This window comes from Acomys minous, assembly GCF_964271855.1.
Source record: "Acomys minous genome assembly, chromosome: 6".
Lineage (NCBI taxonomy): Eukaryota > Metazoa > Chordata > Mammalia > Rodentia > Muridae > Acomys > Acomys minous.
The window spans coordinates 104,044,208-104,064,613 of record NC_140487.1 but is presented as its reverse complement, the minus strand read 5'-3'; the positions used below and the strand labels follow the sequence as shown (position 1 = coordinate 104,064,613).

General features: G+C 49.8%; 1 protein-coding gene across 3 annotated transcripts in view; it reads right to left on the bottom strand.

The window, feature by feature from the left end:
* The window catches only part of CSMD2 (CUB and Sushi multiple domains 2), a 573,432-nt gene that overhangs the window by 360,158 nt on the left and 192,868 nt on the right, over window positions 1–20,406 (bottom strand). For all 3 annotated transcript variants that reach the window (XM_084784630.1, XM_084784631.1, XM_084784632.1), the window contains exon 4: window positions 5,307–5,501. In XM_084784630.1, coding sequence (XP_084640756.1) covers window positions 5,307–5,501 — 195 coding nt within the window. The remainder of the gene's footprint in view (window positions 1–5,306; window positions 5,502–20,406) is intronic.

The following is a 20,406-nucleotide window of genomic DNA, read 5'->3' as shown; positions in this document are numbered from 1 at the left end:
GTCAAATCACTGAGGGAGTGAGTAAGCAGCCCTGTAAGGCCAACCTTAGGGCTCAGAGAGGTTTAGCAACACTCTGGTGAGGGTACAGCTCTAGCTGCTGTTGCTAGGGCCTGCCTGATTCCAAGCACTGTCCTATTTTACAGCCTGCAGGTTCTGCCCCCTGGGGGCCCAGCAGTGCCCACTGCAGCCTGAAGCCTGTTGTCTAGACTCTGTTGCCTGGATGCCTGTCCCCTGGGGGTCTGGTGGCAGACAGCAGTGCTTGTCTTGAGTCTCCAAAGCCAAGCTATCTTGCTCTTGCCAGTTTCTCCCATACATCTGCTTCTTGGCCCCCCTTGTGCCTCTGAATTCCCTCCCTCTTCACAGAGCTTTCTTTGATCCTGGGCTGATGTCCCTCCAGTCAGAGGCTGGCTCCTGTAATACACATGGTCTTCCTTGCTGTGGATCAAAGAGTTTCCACCATGCTCGTGTCTCTTAGGGACTTCTGCCTTTGTGAATGTGCCCAGAGAGGCACATCAAGGGACATCCCAGACCCTGCCTTCTGCTCTCTGCTAGCTGGATAGAACCCAGATGGGCCAGGATCCTCAGAAGGAGGGCTCCATAAGAGTCAGCTTCAGGGGTGCTATGCCTGGAACCCCAGTGGCTCCGTAGCCCACCTCTGCCTGTACTGCGACTTATATCCTGTCCCCGACTCCCATCTCAGTGACACTCTGGATAGAGTGTGGCTGTCTAGTCTGCTTAGGGGGGCTTTGGCCATGTGTCCCACAGAAAGCTCCCTCTTGGGTTGCATGCTGGCTGGACACTAGTGCTGACCAAGGCCGAGCCAGGCTGCTGCTCATCAACAAATACATTTTCCAGTGGGGAGGCTGATCTACTCATGAGACCATCCCTGGAAAGTCTGGTGTGGGAGGCTCATGGCCCTTCCTTGAACATGACCCCAGCCATGTTGGTATAGCTGTGGGACCCAGCATGGCTTGGGCAGCCAGTGAGCACTTTTGTTCCAGGGAGCCTTGACCTCCTGAGAAGAATATCCTGAATCAGCTTCAAATGAGCAATTATGTTACCAAGGACACATCAATAAAGACAGAGCTCAGGGGGTAAGAAGAAGGCCCAGGCCTCTGAGTGGAGGGAGCAACTGTACCTCAGGCCCCTGCGCAGTAGGGAGCCTCTACCCTAAGCTTTTCTTCTATATGACTCAGGTGGGAGCTACTTTAGAGGGGACTGAACAGCAGGGGGTAAGTTTGTCTAGGGTCCTTTCTAGAAAGATCTTGTGTGCCATGCTAATGAAAACAAAAGCAGTCTAAGTTAGTGAGGAAGAACTCCTAGGGTGAGGCTAAGCAATGGAGTCTCAGGCAGATCTGTGCCTTTCATGAGGGTAGAGAATGGATGGATGGATGGGTCTGGTAGGTGGCAGTCTGCAAAGAGGTACCCACAGCTGCGAGGGCCTACTCTATAGAAGACCAAGGGAGATGGGTCAGGGCCTATGGGTGGCTCACCTTGGTCACCATGGGTAGCGATGCTTCACAAAGCTACACAAATCAACCAAAAGAGCAGGTTTGGGGAAAACAGAGTTTGGATGAACAAAATGTGATGCTGTAGTGGAGGTGTCATTCCCTTCTGGGCTAGAACTCAGAACATGCTATCTTATCATAGATAGATTCTAAGAGATACAGAGAGTTTCCAGGAGGGAAGTCAGGGGCAGAGAAGAGTTGTGACCAAGTGAGAAGCTGCAGGGAGTTGGGAGAGACTAGGAGAGAGTCCGAGGCACATCACACTCATGGACCACTGAGGGTGTGTGGTTGCTGCAGCAACCACAGGACACACAGACATTGGGTGCTGGGTACCGATCAGACCTGCCTCTCTTCATTTACCTCTGCTACTGGTTAGCAGCCAGCTCCAGTTTCTTTCAGGCAGAGAGGTCTCTTCGGTTAGGAAAAGGCCATTCTATACCTCAGGGGAGAGGGGAGTGTTGGGAAATATAAGACCAGGAGGGAACCAGGATTTTAAGCGCTTACAAAGTGAACAGAAGTTCTGAACCTCGGCCAAGTGCGGGGAGCCTCAAGCAGAAGAGGCTGGAGGGAGAAGACATGGCTGGCCTCCTGGGCCTTTCAGGGAAGGTGGAGTCGCCGAGGGAGAGCAGAGAGAAGCACCAGGAAGCCTAGGCTACAAGCCTCAGGATTGGCCATGTTTGAGGGAACTCATCTGCTGGGCAGAGGTGGAAATTGCTGGCACTGTCACATCCTTGCTAGTGATATGGTCCTATAAACGCCTATGGGTTTCTGTTCATTGAGTTTTAGTGGGCTGGATTTTATGGAGGTGAGTGAGTACAGAAAATGTTCCAGGTTTCCAGCCTGGTTGCCAGAATGGAGCCAAGGCTAGCAGTTAGGAAAGAGGGAAGTTGAGGAAAATCCTAGAAGGTGTAGAAGAGGAATTCTGCCTCACAGGACAAATGGGCTCACAGACAAGACTCCATTACATTTGTATTTATTTTCTGCCTTGGATGAAAAGGTGTGATGTCTGCAGTGCTTAAGAAAGGACTCTGCATCCTGGATTACAAACTTATGCAATCTCATGTACTCCTCCATTTCCCATCCTAGTGCCATGTCACAGTTCTGACATGACCCTCAGAAGATGTGTGTGTTAAGGGTGACAATCCCCAGGGCAGGGTATGGGTAGGGGTAGTACCAAGAAAGGCAGGTGCACATGGGATCAGGCCACATAAGGCCACACACCTGTGTGAGGGATCCAAGGTCAGACCCAGAGAGCTTGGCCTTTCCTCCTTAAGAACAGTCAGACCCCAAGCAAAATATCAGGCATGAAAAGATGGGGGGCAATAGCTCTAGTCCCCACGAGTTCTTTCAGGGAAGGCTAACATAGTTGAGGCCAACGGTCTTAGAGGAATAAACAAGCATGAGGCAGTGGCAACTCTGTCTGTTGGAAGATAGACTCCAGCGGGTGAGGATGCTGGGATCAATTGATGATGCCTTGTCAGGTAGGGAATGGGAAAAGGGGAAAAGGTATGTGTGCTAGGTAATTTTCATCCCTGCTGCTGAAAATAAACTGTGCAGATGGTGGGAGGTGATAGAGGCTTGGCCCTGGGGCTAGTCTCTTAAGAGGAAAGATTAATTAGAAAGAAAATTCAGACTTAAAGCAGAAGAAGAGCTACCTGCAGACATTTCTTAGCTGCCAATGGCTCTCCCATACAAGAACCCATGGGTTCTGGTTCGGTGGGATTTGAAGATGAGAGTTTAGGGAGAAAAGATTGGTCAGTAGTGCAAAAGGCCATTTGGAAGTCAGGCAGTCTAATGGCCAGTCAGAACCCTTTTGATTGGGGCAACATTTGGGGAAGGAGGGGGGATGGTGTGCAGGGCTAGCCTGTGGTGAAGTAGCTGGGAGCTCAGGATGGGTAGCAAGCCCGGAAACATTTTCTGGATCTAGGCTTGGGGTAGGAGGGTACACTGTGGTGGGTGCGGTGGTTCTCTTGTTTATTTTTTTGGTGGGTTTTGTTTTTGTTGTTTTGTTTTGTCAGCTTGACACAAGCTAGAGTTCCCTGGAAAAAAGAACCCCAGCTGAGAAAAGGCCTCCATCAGATTCCCTGTACACATGACTATAAGGCATTTTCTTGATTGATGATTGATGTGGGAGGGCAGGGCCTAGCCTGCTGTAAGTGATGCAAGCCCTGGGCAGGTGTTCCTAGGTGGTGTAAGAAAGCAAGCCACCTTAGTAAGTCATGAAGAGAAAGCCAGTAAGCAGCAGTCCTCCATGGCATCTCCCTCGCCTGTGCCTTTGCTTCCTCTGGTGATGGGTTATAAAACTATAAGCCAAACCAAACACTTCTCCAAGTTTGCTTTTTTTCTCAGTGTTTTACCATAGAAAACAAGCTAAGATAGTAGTTCTACTGAGGGACTAAAAATCACCTATAGGCAGAAGAATGCCAACCAAGGCAACCTATTTTCCAGCATATAAGATGGCCCCCAACTTTAGCTTTTCTAGTTAGAATATAGAATTTGTAGCCCAAGTCTACTGCACAGGATGTGCATCTGAAGAGGGGAGGTCTTATACGGCAAGTATATTCCAAACTCTATATTTTAACTGGAACAGTTAAAAGTTGGGGGCTGGCTTACATGCTGGAAAATACAATATACACTTTAATATAAGCAGCAGGACTAGCATACAACGGAAGATGACAAGAAGGTATGACAGTTGATTTTGATTAACACCTTACCGAGCTTTGGAGTCACCTGGGAGACGCGCCTCTGGATAACCTATGAGGGCATTTTTAGATAGATTTGATCAATCAGGGAAACCCATCCTGAATGTGGGCAGCAGCATCCCACAGCCTGGGGTCCCAGACTGAGTAAAAAGGGAAGACACGAGCACGTCTCTCTCCACACATTCTGACCGCGAAAGCAGTGCGCTGCCTCACGCTCTTGCTACCACAACCTTGCCACCATGGTAGGTTGTAGCCGTTCAGACTGGCAGTCAAAGTAAGCCTTGCTTATGTAAGTTGTTTTTGCCGGGTGGTTTGTCACAGCAGAGAACAGATGAACGACAGAGAAGGCAACACACACACACACACCATGGCTACAATGTGTAGGTTTTGTCCGATTTCCCGCCCCCTTTTCTTTTCCTAAGCACTTAAAAAAAAAAAAAGATCACATATGATTTGTCATCAAATCAGAATGATTGACACATATTTGCCTATGATGCGTGGGGAGGGATAATAAAGACTAATAGGGTGGACCGATGGCTTGCCAGGAACTGGGTAGGTTTGTGGAACACAAAGCTTCACGAACTAAAAATGGGAAATCCTGTGTGAGTGCGGGGAGCTGGTCACCCATGTTGTTGCAGATGCTGGGGTTGGAGGGCACTGAGACACTGGGAGTAGGGAAATTTTTTACTGGGAGAAAAGTTAGATTTATAGGTAAGAAAGGAAGAATGCCAGCACAAAGCCAATGGGAACCTTTTAGGGAGTGCTCCATGGGTGAGTGCCTAACAGTGACAGTGTCTAACAGGACAGATGCAGACACTTCTGAGATGGGGCCAGTGAGAAGGCACAAAGTTACAGTAAATTTCTTGATGTGGGAGTAACCTGGGGAGTGTAGATCCAAAGACTAGGAACAGTCAGATCGATTTGGGGATGCTGGGGGAACACCTGGGGAGAACTTCAGTGTTCCTGGATTTGAGATTCCCATGAAAGAGAATCCAAGTGTCACTGTGTGGGGGGTGCAACTCTGCCCATAGACAGATCCCCCTAGAGGTTTGGACCTCCCTCTCAGCTGCCATCAAGCCCTCTTTTAGTCACCTACCTCTGCAGGAAGGCAGAGGGAAGTCCCACGTGGCGCTGTTCTCGGAGCTGGCATGGCAGGTGAGCACCGCGTGGCCCTCCAGGAAGAAGCCAGGGTTGCAGCTGTAGCGGACTTTGTCACCCAGGTTGAAAGTGGAGCCTTGCTGGACACCGTTGGGCAGCCTCCCTGGGTTCCCACAAGTGTGGCTCGGGAGAACTGTAAGAGAGAGAGAGATGCAGCTGGTGAGATGGGTTTGCGCCTACACATCCTAAGTCCTAGCAAGAAGCCTTGGACCGGGCCGCCTGTCTGGACCTCATTTCTTCTCTGAATGCGGCTGGCCACTACTGACTGGCTCGCCTCTCTTGGCAGTCCATCACCAGAAAATCGGTTGTGTGCAAGAGGTCGCAAGTTGAGGAATTTTCATGAACGTCCAGGTGCTTGGCTTGTTCATGTGTGGCACTGAGAGTGAGTTATACCTATCCTCATTACTAGAGAAGGGGAGCCCCACCCCCAGGGGCATGCTAACTTCTTGGGCATGACTGCCTTAATTAAAAAAAACAAAAAACCCACACAAGAGCCAGAGAGTATGAAATGGCACTTGCTTACTGCTCTTTAAATCCAGTGTTCTTGCTTTTGTGGCTGCCATACTATCTAATGGCAGAGGCCTCTGAGGTAGAGTAGGTGTGGGGAGTTAAAGGAACCGCTGGGCTGAGCAGAGAGGAAGAGAGACAGACTTAAAATCTAACGTGCTCATCCGCCTGGCCCGGTGCAGAGTGGGGACTGGGAGGCGGGAACAGGCCGTACAGTATGTAGCCGGAGCCAGGGCAATCACAGTATCTGCGTGTGTACTGTCATTATCCAGAGCAAATGGCCTTGCTGAGAGTGCAAGAGCATCCTGACCTGTCAGTTCTTGGAGGGAGGGTGCAGCACTTGTGTGCCATGTGTCTCCTATTTTTCTGTGACCCAGCCTCCTCTCCTGCAAAGTGCCATGTTTCCCACCACTGCTGGAGAGCACTACGGAGCAGTGGCCAGCCTGGCAGCATCCTAGTTTCAATTCTTCTCTAGAAATCTCCAGCACCCCCTTCCCAGCCCCACCCCTGCCCTGCCAAGTAGTAGTTTATGAAGCCAGCTCCTGGTAACTATTGAAATGAGCTCAGGTCCCTCAAAGGGTGCAGGACAGAGGCTGGCACCCACATGAGCCTAGAGCAAGTGAATCACACATTCAGCCCCTTGGGAGGCATGGGTACCATTAAAGATGGTGTAGTTGGAGATGGACCAGGCAGGGGCCTCAGAGGTGACTTCCTGAAAAGGCCACACAATATGCAGAACTCGGGGGTTAGCAAGAACTACCAAGGTCAAAGGAGTTTCAGGCAGATGAGATAAATATGCTAAGGCCCTCTAACAAAGGTAACGTAGGAATCAGGAGTCTGGGAGGAAAGTGCTGAACAGCAGGCTGCCTCCCCAGAGCCTTTGCTGCATCCTCTTCACACCCACATCGCTGTTGATGGCCGCTTTCTGGGTTCTCCCACTTCCTCTCCCTCTCCTCCTAAGCCTGCTCTTCCTCCCTTTACTCCAGGCCACAGCTCCATGTGGAGGGAAGTGGCAAGTCTTGGAGCCATTCTAGCCTGGGTCTGAAGCCAGGGGCTGTCCGCTGTCTCTCACATGACTTTGGGGTCACATGGGTCTTTTGAATCTCGGTTCCCCTCAATAAGCCCAGTGGTTGTGACGGTGATTACTGATCAGAACTGCACATGCCGTAACATTTCATCTTACTGGGTTTCAGGACCAGAAGGGCGGTGCCCGGTGTGGCCTGGAGACTAATGGACTGTCTGGTACTTAAAGGGACATAATTGAACGCTCATTCATCAGCCATGAAAGCCATTTATTCATGCATCAATTCACGTGCGCAAGCAACATTTATTGTGGGCCTACTGTGCTCAGCGTGTGGGCTGCAACAGTCATGTAGGTTGAATGGGTCTCCGTCCTCAGACACTTGTTTTGGAATAATTTTAAGGACCCAAGCGTTCTCATACTCCGCTCTCTACTCCTGACACATCAGATGGCCCAGGTGCAAAGGATCTGCTTCTGCTATTTTGTCAGTTGGCCCTGGCTACCGTTTCCCATGAGCCTCTGATATGGCTCTCTCATTGTTTCCCACGATCACCTCTTGCCTGGCTCACTAGATGTTTTCCACAATCCCTCCGCCGCTAGCTCGCTAGATGTCCCACAATCCTATTCTGCCGGCTCAGTTTTCCCATGATTCCCCACTGCTGACCCATGGTTTGTGTTCTACGATCAGCTACAGCTGGCTCGGGCTGTAGTCCCCATGATTCCCTGCAGCCGATTCTCTGAGCACTTCCCAGGATGCCCTGCTCTTGGCTGAGTTGCATTTCCCATGATTCCCTACTTCTGACTCACGCGGTCTTTCTTAGGGAACCCTGCTGCTGGCTTACAACACAGGCAATGTGGTGATATGTGTGTGGGTGCTGGGAGTGGAGGGGGCCAGGTAAACATTTAGAGACGAAAGCAAGCTAAGGTGATGGGGGGTGGGGGGGAAGGAACCTACGGGAAACCGGCTGAGAACTGGTGTAGAACTAACGGCTCATTTTCCGCAACAAGACGCAAAGACTCAATTTAATTAAATTACTAATGTCAAAATTTTAATGAACCTGCTTCTGCTTTGGGCTTTCTTCCTTTGAAATTAATGACTGGAACGTCACTATAAATAAAAGTTGATTCTTTTTAAAAAGTCACTCTCAAATGCTTACCGCTCCTTACTTAATGAGCTGTTCATAATCATATCTCCTGAAATGGGTCTCAACTGGGACCCCGGCTGTAACAAATGGGCCACACCCCTCATGTCACCTTTTTAATCCCAATCTCTGAGGTCACACAGTGAAGGGAAGAGTGAGCTGTCTTGGGGGCTCGGAGAGGGGCCTCGGGCAGGGTGCAGAGATGCGAAGGGCACCGCATACCTCTCTGGGTTACCTCAGTTGGAAGCTGGGCAGTTTTTCTCTTCAAGGCCGTGCTAGGCAGCGGGGCAGATGACGCAGGCAACACAGTCATACCAACTGGATGCTAGCGATCACTCTGTCATTGTCAGTGCTAGGGAATTAGAGAGGCCAGAAGGTCACAGACGGAAGCCTCGCTGGGGGTGGGTGGAGGGTGAGGGTTTACTTTCCTCCCCTTCCTCCCATTTTTCCTGCCTGCTGACAATCTCTGGGGTTCTTAGTGGGCAGATGGTCTGTCTAGTTGTCCATCCTCGGAGGATGTCCTCCCGCTACATCTCTGTGTCCCGTACAGGTCAGGGTGCACCCTCCCGACCTCAACATGAAGTCATCGGCTGTAAAGACCATTTCCAAAGGTCACACATTTGACAGGTACTGGGGACAAGGCCTTCAACAGATTGCTGGAGATGGTTCAGTTTAACGCAGAGTAGGGTGCAGCAGAGGTTAAATGTTTGTTTCTAATACCCACTGAGTGTTCGGCATGCTTCTGGGCCTGTTTGCTTAATCCAGCAAAGGAACTGGTAGATATGGGTCACTTCATAAGATGGCAGTACTGAGGCAGAGAGCAGAAGCAGCCTGCTTGGCCAAGGACATGCAGCCGGCAAATGGAAGAGCCTCATTGTGAACTCAGGTCTTCCTAGCTCTGCTGTTCACCTGATGCTTAACAGCCCTCCCAACAGAGGCAGAATGCCTCCACACACGAGTTCCCTTCCCCCTGCATCCTCTAGGGAATGAGGGACTTTATTGGAAGTTAGAGGTGATTGCCCAGGAGCCCACATTTAATACTCTGATTTTTAATAATGTATTGTATCCATCCTATGCATTTGTCCCTTAAAAAAAAAATCAAGGGCAACGTCTAAAGAGTAGTCTTTTCTTGTGTGTCTAATGAAGGTTTTTGGACAGACACAGATTAGTGATAAGCCACAAAGCAGGCTTTGTAAGGCACAAGTTCTTTGTTGTTGCTGGTGTTGTTGTTCCCCCCGTGCGTTTTCTAGCATAGATATTACAGCCGTTCTTGCTCTCCTGTCTATAAAACTTCCCTTTGATTGCTTACAAAATCACGAGTGGGATATTTACATTCAACACGGCCCCAGAACGGTATTATTAAAGCCGTGCTTGGCATTGAACAGTTCTGTTGTAGATTAGCGGGGGGGGGGGGGGGGGGGGGGCATTTTTGCTCTCTACAAAGCCCAGCTCTTGCCAATCACCATAATATTCTCTGTGATTGTCTGACAGTGGCTGGAATATAGCTAGAACTACATGCATCCTGCCAGGTTTTATTTTTAATGTGAGACTTGGGCTCCCGTCATGCAATGAAGAGTCCCTTATGCTCTCCGCGAGCACCCCCTCTATGCCTTCATGTCTTAGCTACCATCAAGTAACTGAACTAGTCCCCGTGGCCATGTGGGCAGCTTAATGTGGCAGGGGACGCTGGGAAAGATCGGGGGGCAAAGAAGCTTGCCTCGCCACGGCCCCCAGCAGGCAAAGAAGAGCGCAAGCAGTGAGTGGCGTGAGGCTGCATCTGGACAGGGAAGGCCAGGGGCCGGGACGGAGGAACAGAGGGACAGAGGGACAGAGGAGATGATTCTGATGTCGAGCCCTTCTGCCTCAGCCACTATCCTCATCACCTTCACAACTCCCGCCATTTTAGCTGTTGGACTTTTGAATGTAACTCGCTGCATATTTACCCGTGCCTTGTCTTGGCAAGGATTTGCTTGTGTTTTGATTCCCTAGAGAGCCGTCTCTACTTGCTGTCTCCGACTCATTTCAGCCCTCCACTAGATCAGCCATGACTATATGACACATGTCGTATGTATCCTACATCTACATAAAATTTATAGACTATATATGTTTATGTGCTACTATGTGATTTTCTTCTTCCCTTCCTCCCTTCCCCCCCCCCCTTTTTTTCCGCATTACTTTTAAAGCAGAGTCTCATGTAGCCCAAGCTGGCCTCAAGCTCCCTATGACACTAAGGACGGCCTTGAATTCCTCATCCCTTCAGCCTTTACTTTCAAAGTGCTAGACTTATAGGTGTGCGCCACCGTACCCAAAACTGTAATACATTTTCACATATAATTTAATATGTTTACATAAAATTAACATCGGGTATGAGAGCTCACTGGCTAGACCATCAGTTTGACAGTCACTGACTTACGCTGCTACCCTACAGCAAAGCATGCTCTACGAGGATGCCAGTTGGAGGCCTGTTTTATTCTCTACTGGGTATGGTTTCATATAATAAAGCTTGGTGAGTAATAATTCTGATAAAAATGTAGTAAGTGGCAGAATGAACCCACCCAGTCTTCCCAGCACCTTATGGGCAGAGGCACTGTGACTCCCTGCTGAGCTACATATGGTTGCCAGAGAAGATGTGGTGCGGACCCAAGGTGGAATGTGCAAGGCAGGTCAAAAGGCTAACCATTCCATCTGAAGGCCCAACATGCTGAGCAGGGACGCACACTCTCCTCTTGGGAACAGCAAGGGTGACAATCAGGCAGCTGAAGCTTGATTTTGTTCGTCTCCTGCCACCTGTCAATCAAACTGAGACAGGGGTACCAAACACCCCACAAATCAGTGGCCCTTTCCTGTCCAGATCCCCCTGACCTTTGTCAGATGTGAATTGTCCACCTTGGGTCTACTCCTATAACTCAGGCTGGTGATGTTCGCCATCCTTGGCACTGGGGTCCCAGGATCCGGAATCTTATAAAGACCAATACCAACACCAGGTCCTAAACCCCCTGAATTTATAACTTCAATTCCAGGAGATGGCAAGACGAGGCTGAGATTGACAGCGAGCTATGACAGCCTGCCTCCTTTCATTTTCTAGTCGGCATGGCCTGAGGAACTCTCTAGGCTCTGACCTTCTAAAAGGCCCAGGCCCTTTCCTTCTAAAAGCAGTTGCCTGACTTCTCTGCCGTGCCCTGTCCTCGGAACATCATGCCAGTCTGCCATTCCTTCCTCAGGTGTAGAGTTGTCATCTCTCCCCTGGATCTGTGGGACCAACCCTCCCCACTAGCAGGCCCCTGCTTCTGGTCATGATACACTGTCCCCATTAGTACCTGAGGGAACACTGTGGAGTACCCCTCCAAGGTGCCCCAATAAAGGCCGGCCCTCCAATCTCCAGGCACTCATTAGAGAGCAATTAATGGTTTTGGAAGATTAATAAGGAATAAAGGGAAGGAAATGAAAGGGTCCTCTGACCACATTTCCTTGCTCTGAGGATAAATCCAAGCTGAGGCTCCATGTATGATCTGACCCCTGTGGACATTTCTGTCTTCTTCCCTGCTCCCCATCTTGTCCCTACCATTATGATTCTGAAGAGTAGGTACCCCAAACACTTCCCTTTCCTCTCCAATTGCTCTTCTAGTGAGCACATACTCCCCCACCAAAAGCCCAGTTAGGTATCTCCACCTCTATGAGACATTTTTGCCATCCTTGGTGTCTGTGATGGCTGATCTTGGTTGTCAACGTTGCAACATCTGGAATCAACTAAAACCCAAGCTGAGCACGCCTATGAGGAATTTTCTTGATTGGATGATTTGAGGTGAAAAGATCTACCCCAAATTTGCCCACATAAATGACACACAAGGTGGAAGGTTTCTGGTTATGATTATTAATTTTTTTGCCTGCTGGCTCTCATTCTTGTTGACAAGTTCAGCTACCCTGTTGCTGAGGCTTTTCCTTCACTGGTATTAGAATCTGCTTCGCTGGGATTCTAACATGGCTCGGAGACCAGCAGTTCTCTAAGAATTACTTCGGAACCCAGCACCAGATGGAGACTGTTGATACGTCAGTTCTCATGGACCCAACGACCTCCGGATTTCTTGGCCTCTTGAATTAGAGGCAGCCATGTTGCACAACCCAGATCACGGTCTGTAAGTCATTCTAACAAATCCCCTTCATATATATTAGATACCCATATACATAATATATTAGATACACATGTGTGTATGTATTATATATATGTATGTGGGATATATATATATATATTTTTTCTATCAGTTCTATTTCTTTAGGGAACCCCAATTAATATGGTGCCTTACCGCAAAAATCCCTCCTGAGCAGATCTTGACACAATAGAAAATACTGTCCCAATGCCATTGGTCACTGGTTCCTACAATCCTGGAACTCAGGGTCCACTAAGAAGCAGGCTCCTACTGTCCTTTAATTCATCTTAGACTTACATGAATCCACGCTGTAAGTGCTCAGAGCCTTTGGAGGCCTCGTGTGGAGTCATATGGGGGTTTTGATTACACATCAATGCCTGTACCACACATGCTTCCTCATCCATTCACATCCTCTGCGGCAGAGCCTGCCTGTGAGTTTTCTTTACATCTTGGACTCTCTGGGAGGCAGGAGCAGCATCAGCGTTCTTTACACAGCTAGTGAATGAGTGACTGCCCGGCAGGACAAGTATGGACCGTGTGGATTAAATATAAATAATTAAATGCACGTTCTGTAAATGAGAAAACATGTCATTTATATGTACGTGTGCAAGATATATAAGCATGTTAACATGTGCATATATACTGTGTGTGTGTGTGTGTGCGCGCGCGCGCGCACATCTATGCAAAAACCTCGTTCTGGTGGCTTGGCAACCTACCAGCTTGGTGCCTTTACCTTCTGTAAGGGCCAGGTAATAAATATGATCTCTGCGGCAACGGCTCAGTTTCCCTGGGTTGTGAAAGCAGCCATTGCCACCACTGCAGTCAAACCTTTTAAGACTTGGCAGGAAGAGCCCTAGGCTGCTCAGGGACAGCCGGCCCTGAAGGACTGCTGTTCTGCCTGGCCTGTGCCTGATCTGGGGTGTATGACCTGTATTATCACCGCTCCTTTCAGTTTAGGCCTAGAAACCCCATTTTACTAGAGAGCCAAAGGAGTAGGAGGAGTCTCAAGAGCTGTCACCTACTGAATGTTTAATACGTGCTGGGGTGCTGCTTGGAGATTCATTGGGACACTTTATATGTATTTTTGTATGTGTGTGTGTGTGTGTGTGTGTGTGTGTGTGTGTGTGTGTGTTACACATGTATGGTGTGGAGGCCAGAGGACTTCAACAGTCAGTTTTCTCCTTCTGTTATGTGGGTTCCAGGTATTGAACTCGGGTCAGCAGGTTTGGCGACAAGCACCTTTACTGACTGAGTCGTGTCACGTGTCACTAGCCCTTATCTCAACACAAATCTCACATGAGATGCCACACCCATCCTCTTTCCACAGGTGAGGAGACTGAGGAAAGGATGGTGGGGGGAGGGGCAGTGGCTGCCCCACACCAACAGCTTGTTGGTCCCTTCTCCTGATGTGGACTAGCGGAGGCTGCAAAGGTATCCGTCCTCTGACCAGCTAGGCCACAGAAGGTGCCAGCATGCAATCTTCCATGCTTTCTCACCCAGTGGCCTCCGCTCTGTCACCTCTAATTCTCTAGAAACAGCACCACCAAGAGAGCATCACAGGCCCCCAAACAGAGCTGCCAAATGAAATGGAGGACAACCAGTGACATCCGAATTTCAGATAAACACAGATGAGATTTTAGCATAAATAGAACCCTTGCACTATTTGGGCTATACGTATGCTGAATGCGATTCGATCTTTGTAATGCAAATGTAACGGGACCTCATATTTCAACCCACCAATCTGCCAACTGTGATTAGAGATGGGTGCGGTTTCCTAAACATCAAAAATGTTGACCTCTGGAAGAGCCGGGGTGGTTTCTTCCGGAGAATGAGAAGAGTGAATAGGGGAGGAGTCAGAGCTGGACTCAGGAGAGTGTATGTACCAGGGCACATGGAAGAGCAGACAGAATGGAAGCCCAGAGCATCCTGGACCAAACCTGAGGACAGTGAGGTAGGATGGGTTTCCGGGGAGGCCACCTCCTCCCTTTGGTCACTCTATGCTAAGAAAGCTGAGGTTTTATTGCTTGACCTTCCTTCACTCTACATCCTAATCCCAGGGACTAAGTCTGTTTAGGCATAAAGCTCACAAAGAAGCAGGCTACAGGGGGGCACATTGCAAACTAATGCTAAATGTAAGCCAAGTGGCCACATGGGTACTTTGGGCCTGACTCTGTAATTGCAGGGTGAAACTGAGATGGCCAGTATCAACCGTCAATGTGACAGGCTCTTCAGGGAAGTTCCTGGAATAGGTTCATTTAGGACAGGAAGACTCACCCTCACTAGGGGTGGCTCTCTTCCACGGGCCCAGGTCCCAGAGTGAATAAAAAGGAGAAAAGGAGTCAAGAGTCAGCGTTTATTACTCTGTGGTTCCTGACCAGACAGAATACAGCCAGCCACCTCCCCCTCAGCCACCATGCCTTCCCTGCTGTGACGGACTGCATCCCACTGAACTGTAAACCAAAATGAAGCCTTTCTTCCTTGATTCTTCTGCAGGTATTTGGTCATAGTGGTGAGAAAAGCAACTAATACTGTGCCTTAGACGTGTTTCCCAAAGGGTTTTAGGGGCCTGGGTATAATTCAGAGGTAGAGTGTACTTGCCTAGTGTGAACAAGTCCCTGGCTCCAATCCCAGGATCAAACACACGCTGGGTGCAAAGTCTACGCAGCAGTGGTTGAGAGAAAAAGTCCCACGAGGCAACACACAGCACGTTAGAAAATGTGGGAACAGACCAGGGAAGCTTCTTCCTGCTGGGGGAAATGGTGCTTGCTACCTGTCCGGGAGCTTAGATCCAGCCTGTTGAGCCTGGCTTGATCTAGAATGGCCCTGCTCTCTTTTTGCCCAACTCTCAGTATTGCTGATCATCCTCTGCCTGGTCGCGGGGCACCTGCGGGAGGTGCTGGATCAGGTCCAGCCAGCTCCTCTGTGTCAGTCAGTGGAACACTAAAGAAGCAGTAACCATGGCTGTTCGGCTCTCTACTGGGTGGCTCTGGGTTAATATGTTATCTTCTCTCTGCTCCCCTTCTTCTCCCTCCTCCCCTCATCCTTTTTTCTTTCTTTCTTTCTTTTTTTTTTTTTAATTTTTCTTTAATGTGTTGTTGTTGAGACAAGGTGGCTATGTGGCCAAGGCTAGCCTTTAATTCTGACCCACCTGCCTCTGCTTCCTAAGTGCCGGAATTACAGACATGTGCTTTCGTGCTGGGCATGAAATCTGCTTTCTTCTTTGTATAAATATGGTCTCCTGTGGCGCATGCAAGCCTATGTTTTTTTTCTGGGAACGAGGCTCAAATTTCCCAGCTTCCCCTGGTCAGTAAGTTTTGGTGTTAGACCAGTTCTTGTAAAGAGATAAGCTTACCACTTTCAGCTAATGCCAGAGTCTGCTACACACGAAGGGAAAAGGGCCGGGTTCTAGTTTTTCATTTGGCAACTTACAGCAGCGTATGCCTTGGATTTAGGAGCAGCTATGAGTGAACCTCACCCTACCCAGCTGCCAATGGAATATCCTCGCTTGCTGATAAGGCCTGAACCCACCCTGGCCAAGGAGTCAGAAGAGGCTCTGAATCCAGCCAGCAGGAGTGTGGTCCTGTCTCTAGCTTGAGGCCTGGGGCTTCCCATAAAGCTGTGCATTCAGTGGGCTATCCCATCCTAAGCAGAGCTGCAGGACTCCTTAGGTGGGACCTGGCTCTGGGGCACACTATGCACACCCTATCCCCAGAATGGGGTTCTGGTCTCCTGGTGCCCAGTGAGCGACAGATTAAGTGCTATTTAGACCCAACAGGAACTCCACGTCCATGGAGATGCTCTCCTCAGCAATCTGGCCCCTTGGCCAACAGAACCCCAGCCCTCATTTCTTCCACTTTGGCTCCCTGTCTGGGAGCCTGAAACACCATCTCACTTAAGGTCAACGGCTAACCTTGCATCCCACAGAAGCAAGGCACAGCATCCCTTGGTGCAAGAAGAGAGGCAAGGCTTCTAAATACCATCACCCACCTTTTCTTGTACCCCCTTTCACAGGACAAGGATGGTGAGGATGGTGGCAGCTATGATTACAAGTCGGATACACCCAGCCCTCATATACCTTCAGTGAACTGCCATTCTCTTTTCTTCTTCGTTCTCACCTTTGCTCACCGACCACATCTGTGGACTCACTTTACCCTGAATCCTTCTGTCTGAAACCACATCATAACACAGAGTTGGGGGGTTCTCTCCATTACAGGAGGCACGGTTTGAAAGGTACACCTGCTCATCTCACATGCCCAGGGTATGTGGAGCTGGGGGTAGACCCAGTCCGCTGTCCTCTGACTTGTCTCTGCTGTCACACTGCAGTGGAGGAAGCGTGGCGAGGTGCCTGGCTGCTATTCTGGCTAAGGAATCAGCTTTGAGGCTCTAGTGCCCACAGGTTCCCTCAAGAGGGCCAAAGGCAGAAGTCAGTGAGCATTTTGAGTTTAAGAATCAGAACGGAGGAAAGGATGGCCTTTGCTTCTTCTTGCCTGATGCTTCATTTTTATTTAGTTCTGGAGGTCATGGCTTCTGCAAAGGCCCCACGGGGGGGGGGGGGGAGGGGGGGAAGCGTGGCGGGTGGAGTCCCTGTGGTCCATCCTCAGGGCCACGGGGGTAGAAGCTAAAATAGGCTCCATCCTGGAGAAGCCCACTCTATGAAGCGCTAACAATGACTTGCATATCTGTCCAAGTGTCCTTGTGTTCTCATTACACACACACACACGCATACACATACATACACACATACATACACATACTCATACACATGCACATGTACACACACACACACACAGAGAGAGAGAGAGAGAGAGAGAGAGACAGACAGACAGACAGACAGACAGACAGACAGACAGACAGACAAAGACAGAGAGAGAGATAGAGATCCATCCCTAGAGTACTCTTTCACTCATTAGTGTGCACACAACTGTGCACGCAGGAAAATAGGCAAATGGAGAAGGAGTCGTTTTCTTCAGTGGGGTGGCCACTTAGAAGTCACCTGTGTTTTAGTAAAAAGGCCCCCTACCTGTGCTTATACAGTCAGCCTTGATTAACAAGGGCCTCTAGCAAGGATCTCTCTCTTCTACCCCTCCCTCCCTCCTGCTGCCTCCTCCTCCTCCTCCTCCTCCTCCTCCTCCTCCTTCTTCTTCTCTCTCTCTCTCTCTCTCTCTCTCTCTCTCTCTCTCTCTCTCTCTCTCTCTCACACACACACACACACACACACACAGCTAGTAGGGAAGAAGTGAGAAAGGGATAAGAGAGGGCAATGGTGTGTCTGAATATGATCACAGTAGATTATAAACACATAAAGTTGTCAAGAACAGGCACATGAGGAACACAGTTACACACCTGCTCTCGCCAATCACTGCTCAGTTTCTCTCCAACCCCTGCAGCACTGGGCTAGCATTTCCTCTCAAGGGATGTCAGGGACAAAGACGTAGCCTCCTCCCATACCCACGTGTGTGTGTGTGTGTGTGTGTGTGTGTGTGTGTGTGTCTGTGTGTCTGTGTTGTCAGGTTCCATCTGAGTCCAGGGTCTCATGCGAGCTAGGTAGATGCTGTCTGGAGCAACAACTCCATCTCCCTGTCTCCTCTGCTCACACACTTGACAGGAGACTCAGCACACCTCCCCACGCATCCAAAGAAACAGTCTGTGTATCTGTCTGGATAGTCACCCTTCCTCCCAGCCACCATGCTTAATACTCCTTCCTCACAGGCGTCTCCCCACATAGCCAGAGGACCCCAAGAAGGCAGTGCCACTCCCCCCACACTCACAGGCCTGACTGGAATATGTTTGATCTCTGGAGTAGTCTGAGAATTCACACCAGATCCTAGGACGATGTCAAGTCCTAGGACTTGGGGGTCAATCCATGACCTATGAGGTACCTGGGAGGCGTGCAGGGGCTAGGAGCCATGAATGCTATGGGTCTGAGAATAGCGCTTCCGTGCCACCAAAGGCCTGTGTCTGGATTCTGTACTCTCACTGTCAGTGCCTCAGCAGTGAAGAGGAAGTGGGAAGCCGAGTGCCCTGTAGGCTCCCATTCAAATCCCGTATCTGTGACATAAATAGCCAGCCATGCGTCTCAAGTCTCAGCCTTGTCATGACACAGCCATGTTGTGATGCTCAGGGAGCTGTGGTGAAGATCGAGTAAGACAGAGCAGGCAAAGTGCTTTAGCGCCTGGCACAAACTAAATGCTCAATAAATTTGGGCTGTGATTACATCTAAGTCCCTGGAGTTCCCTGGGAGGTGCCAGGCCAGTGCTGGAGGGTTGAGCTGAAAGAGAGAAACTGTGCACAGTAGCTAGGGAGTGCAGATGGCCCCAGGGATGGACTGGGCAGCCGGCCCTGCCACACAGGTGCCATCGCTTGGATCTGAAACATTTTTATAGAGCCAAGTGGGGCCTTTTGGTCTGAGTCTGCAATACTTCCCCTTGGGCCTCAGAAGAAAAAGCACATTGTCCCTTTGACTCCAAGCTATGTCTCGCACATCAGGACCCAGATCCCCTCCTGCCCCCTGGGGCTGCCCTGGGCTAAACAAGCACTATATATATAGCAAGTGGTTCCCAGCCTGGAGGATTGTGGGAAGGAGCCATGGAGCCATGTTTCCTGGAAGAGGCATTCAGCATGGTCTTGGCAGAGAAGAGCCAGCATTCCAGGTAGAGCAGCTGGCCCCGGCCTGGGAGCACAGAAGCTGCGTGCTTCTGTTTCTCAGGATCCTGTCCCAAGGGTCATCAGCTCGTTTGTGTTGCAATCAAGCGCAGAGGGAAAAAAACAAACAAACAACAAAAACATCCTCTAGACTCCAGCCCCTGGTTACCTTCAGGTTCCTCCACTGTACATGACCCAAACACTTCCCATCCTGCCCCAGATCCACCTCTTTCTGAAAGCCATAGTCAGTCCTGCCTCCCAGGGCTGGATCTGTGGAGCCCAGAGGCTATATCCAGGAAGGCCTCTACCAGTCGGGACCCATAAATCTTTAGAGAAATGTTAAAAGCAAACAAAACAATAACAACACACTCTTCTTGGGAGTCAGTATTTGCAGGATCTTTAATCCAGGTCTGAATCCCTCCTGCTTTTGCCCAGCTGGGCAGCCCAGAGCCAAGCCCAGAGCCAGACTCAGAGCATCCGGGCCTAATGAGGATGTTGCCTGGAAAGCTTTGTTCCCTGAGGGAGACAAATCGATTTCATTGACGTAGTAGCCAGCTACGATCATGTCAAAAAATGTATGAGCTGGGTCTCAGTGCTGGGTGCTTCCTGAAAATGAGCATCGATGGCCAGAGCCAGAATTGCAGCAGCATGGCTGTTGGTGAAGGACCCGAAGAGGCCTGCAGTCTCAGGAAGCTGCAAGGATCAAGTCAGTCGGCCTCTACAAAACATCTCCAGGATGCTTGGCATGTGCTGACTCCTGTGTCCCCTCCCCAGCGCTACAGCAGATATAACACTACAGAGGCAAGTAACATCAACATGAATTAATTGTCCCTAGTCAAAACCATTATGCACTGCCATTCTTCCTACAGCCCATGGATATGGGTTGCTATGGATACCTCCAGGCGTTGGATGAGATCTGGTGAGATAGGTGGGAGCGCTGCTCAGGTAGCAGTCCTGTCGGTTGACACTGATGAACCCCAGTCGCACAGATTCCCACAATATAGACAATTCTCATCAGGGCTGGAGTAAAAAAAAAATGAGGTATGAGGGAGCCATACCAAAAGGTGGAAGCAACAGGAAAGTTTACCCAGGGATGAACGGCAACGGTCTGCCCACACCACGAAATGCTGTTCTGAACCCCGAGGGCAGCTTGCCACAGAGACGGTGAGATATAGCTCTCATGGGGTCCTAGAAGGTAGCCAGCTCCCAGACACAGGGAGTACAAAGGTGGTTGCCTGGAAAGCGGGAACCAGGCCTCAATGGATGCGGTGATTATTGGGAAGGCTACAGACATGCTCTTTAGAGAGGGTCCATTGGTGATGACCACGGGACCATGTAAACGTCCTTAGTGACTCTGAATGGGCCCTTTAAAATGCTTAGATTTTTAAAAAATAGTTTTTGCCATGTAGAAGAAACAAAAAACCAAAACAAAACAACAAAAAAAACTAGTTTTCCAAAGTGTCAAGTAGGCAGGAGTCCTTGTATGGGTGAGGTCTGCCTTCCATGCCCTAAGAGCTGGGCCCTGGGGACCCTGGCTGCTGAGCCGCACCGCCCAGCTCTCCTCTTCCCTCACAGTATTCA